Source organism: Ceratosolen solmsi, unplaced genomic scaffold (assembly GCF_000503995.2).
Source record: "Ceratosolen solmsi marchali unplaced genomic scaffold, CerSol_1.0 scaffold31, whole genome shotgun sequence".
Taxonomy (NCBI): Eukaryota; Metazoa; Arthropoda; class Insecta; order Hymenoptera; family Agaonidae; genus Ceratosolen; species Ceratosolen solmsi.
The window spans coordinates 3,321,460-3,324,984 of NW_011948432.1; the positions used below are offsets into that span (position 1 = coordinate 3,321,460).

Below are 3,525 nucleotides of genomic sequence, written 5' to 3' on the forward strand. Positions count from 1 at the left end.
CCAGCACTCCACACTCCACTCTCACTCGAACAGTGTCATATTTCATCGATATAGAATAAAGCGTTGATTATCATAACGACGTGTTTGGGCGAAAAAACAACACCGCGCTCAAATATTATAGGAAACCAGGCAAAAAAGATATTCTTTAAGTAGATTTGTATGCAAATCTCGATTATTTATTACTCGAAGAACACGATGGGAGTCTCAGTATGAACTTCTTGCTCATATTGTTTTAAATTTTAAATATGTCTATAAAGAGCCAAAATGTCCATTCTTTCGTTAAATGTATTATGCAAATGAAGCACTTTATCATTCTCCTTATCAATTTAGTTGCTCTAGTTTAACTTTTGTTTTTTAAAACGAACGAAGCTCAATATTGCAGTTGAACATAAAACACATAAAAGTATATTATTAATTTTTTAATTCGATGCCACGAAATTTCGTATTATCCAGATCTTATCGGGAATAGAGCCAACATCTAACGTAACACTATCATCATAAAATCTTATGGGGCTTTTTTTCCTCGTTTTCTCTTATCTATTCTTTTCTTTTCCTTTTGTCCTATGGCATTAGATTAACGTCTTTGTTTCAAATTACGAATTACTTTGCATTAAAATTAGAAATTATAAGAAAGCCTGCCCATAATAAAATCAATAATATTTCAATTTTTATCGTTAGCTCATTTATAATATATATAATATTTTCATTAGATGCGGGATTTACATAACTCGAAGAATGAGAAAAATATCAAGGGGATATATACTTTACGATTTTAATGCAAAATGTGGAAATTGAATGACAGAAATAAAATGAGATCTGATACGAATGAAAATTTTTAATCTTCAATTTACTTTCGAGTAAGTTGAATGCCGCTCTAAAACGAAACTATTTCAGTTTGAAAGAGGCGCAATTTTAAGCGAAAAATGCCATGTCATAACTAGTAATACTTAAAAACAAACAGCGACAAAATAAAAAAAATTAACAACATAGATGAAAAAAAGACGGAAAGAAAGAAAGAAAAAAAAATAATAATAATAATAATAATAATAATAATAATAATAATAACAACAACAAGCCAAATAGCGTATAAGCAGGACTCAATTAAAGTTTTAGAAAAGAAAAGTAAACTCCGGTTTAAATGTTAATGTTGCTGCGTTAACCGTTGCTTTAATCATAATAGCAAGTCACATTCGAATGGCAATTCTTTCATAATTTCCGATCACTAATTCATTATTGATTCCCATAAACTTCTCATTCTCATTTTCCATAATTAAGTATTTGGTAAAATTTTGTAGTTCAGGCGGTCTAATGACATTTCGTTTATTTTATAGTCACATCAATGCCATCTATCTTTACTATTTACCTATTTACGAGCTTTCCCTAGATTTTTCCTAATTATTCAGTTATATAATCTATTATGTTTCGTGCTCGTTATCATTAACGAACGATTAAAATAAATATAAATGGCAAAATTATAAATAAACGACGGACGAACGAATGCAAATGCGAAAAAGGCTGTATCAAATGAACTTTGAAAATTTACTTTACATAATTGTACAAAAAATGCTCGTACGTGAGAAAAAGAAGAAAGTTATTAAGCGCGTGTAGCGAGGCGCACAATAATTTCTCAGTTGCATTCGCTTGTAAACTATAATTCACCGAGCTGTACACGGCCAATGTAATAATTTCAATAATTAGTGTAGCACATTGAACACGGCTTCATCTCTCTCCCTCCCGCCCCCTCGCTCGCTCTCACTCTCTCTCTCTCTCTCTCACTCTCTCTCTCTCTCTCTCTCTCTCTCTATATATATATATATATATATATATATATATCTATCTATCTCTCTGTGCGCGTGTGTGAAACGTTCGATGTTGTTGCTGGGGAGGGACGGGGGGTGGGTTGTGTTTGCGTGCCCGTGCGCGTACTAAGGCAGTATCGAAGAGTCGAGTAGTAGACTTTTCCTTGCAATTAGAGGGCGGGGTGAAGGAAGCGAGGCTCGCCGAGGCGGATGCAATCCCCGTATGGAGGGGCAACGGAGCCGAAAATCATCTACGGCATCGGCAGACGTCCGAGCGATTCGCTTATCTCCAAAGAGTGGCACGATTCTCGTCTCGAGTCCCGGGGTCAGTGGGCTCGAACTGCCGAGGGTAGTTTGCGGCCGGGGACGAGGCGGCGGGTGTCATCTCATCGGAGAACTAACGCCTCGGCCATATGTAAGCGAGTCTTACCTCTTACGAGCAAGCGGGCGGGATTGGAGGTGAGGGCGTCCTGGCGCGTAAAGTCCCCGGGTGTCACCTGGCATTCCCAGAGCCCGTCGTCGAAGTCGAGGCTTGCCCGCTTTACGAGGAGCGAGCAGTCGCCGTCTCTAGCCCCGGCCCACTCGTACTTGTCCGGATGCATGCCCACGGGCTTCCGGTCCTTCTGCCAGATGCACTGACCCCGCTTGTCTTGCACGCGACACCGCAGTCTCACGTCCTCGCCCTGTGAGACCTCCTGGTACTGTGCCGGCGTCTCCGCGAATCGCTGCTCCGTGGCGAGGCCAGGTTGGCCGATCGCCAACGCGAGCAGCCCGAGGAGCAGCCACGCGCTCGGCGGCATCCTGGCGTCGTCTCGACTGGCAGCCGAACGTGTCTGGCTCTCGGGCACTCCGGTAGGCCCCTCTGTGTCAGCACCGATTGAAGCACGCGCACACCTCGTCCCGGGTACTCGGTCCTGCGAGCCGCGATATCGCGGCTGGCCCGGACGCGAGCTCGGACCTCGATCGGACTCGGGCTGCTGGGCCCTATCACCGTTCTCCGGCCGCTCGACCCATCGTCCTTCGCCGTCGGCGTTCGCGAACTCGTCGGCTGGAGGGAGGTGAGGGAGTGCCGCGGCTCGCGGCTGGCGGTGAAGGCGCGGCCCCGGCGAGTCCGCGAGATCGGAATCGCGCGGCTACTTTCACTCGGACGCCGTGGGAAATCGTGAGCGGGGCCGCCGCCACCGCCGACGACGACGACGACGACGACGACGACGACGACGACGAAAATGGCGAACGAAATTCAGCGCCGAGTGGCGAAACTCGATTAGCGCGCGCTCACTCGCGCTCTCTTCCACATCCTCCTCGTCGGCTAGCCTTAGGCAGTAGCGAGTTTTAGCGGCGAGTAGTAGCAGCTAGTAGTTGTAGCGCGTAGTTGCAGCGAGTAGTTGCAGCGAGTAGTTGCAGCGAGTAATTGCAGCGAGTAGAGCGTCGGACTTGGGGCGCGTGGCACCGGTCGCGCGGTCGTCGCGGGAGTGCGCGCCTCGGCCAAGCGTCGCGGCGCCGTTTGTTTGGCCGGGGGCGCCACCGTCGGCCACCGTTTTCAAAGCCATCGCGGGAGGGAGAGGAGCGCGCCTCCGCCCCCACGTGCCACTAGCTGCCGATCGATTATTCTCCTGCTCGGCCCGAAAAGCCGTAGCTCGATCGGGCCGCGCGATAAGCGTCCGGAAGATGCGTCTCCCGTTGCGCCCCGACATCGTCACTCCCATCCGGATTCACGGTTGAAGAC

General features: G+C 47.0%; 1 protein-coding gene across 1 annotated transcript in view; it reads right to left on the reverse strand.

Annotated features, from left to right (window-relative positions):
* LOC105364321 (muscle M-line assembly protein unc-89) overlaps positions 1–2,697 on the reverse strand; it is a 35,366-nt gene extending 32,669 nt beyond the window's left edge. The window contains exon 1 of the mRNA XM_011502218.1: positions 2,230–2,697. Coding sequence (XP_011500520.1) covers positions 2,230–2,599 — 370 coding nt within the window. The 5' untranslated portion in view covers positions 2,600–2,697. The remainder of the gene's footprint in view (positions 1–2,229) is intronic.
* Positions 2,698–3,525: the final 828 nt, after the last annotated feature.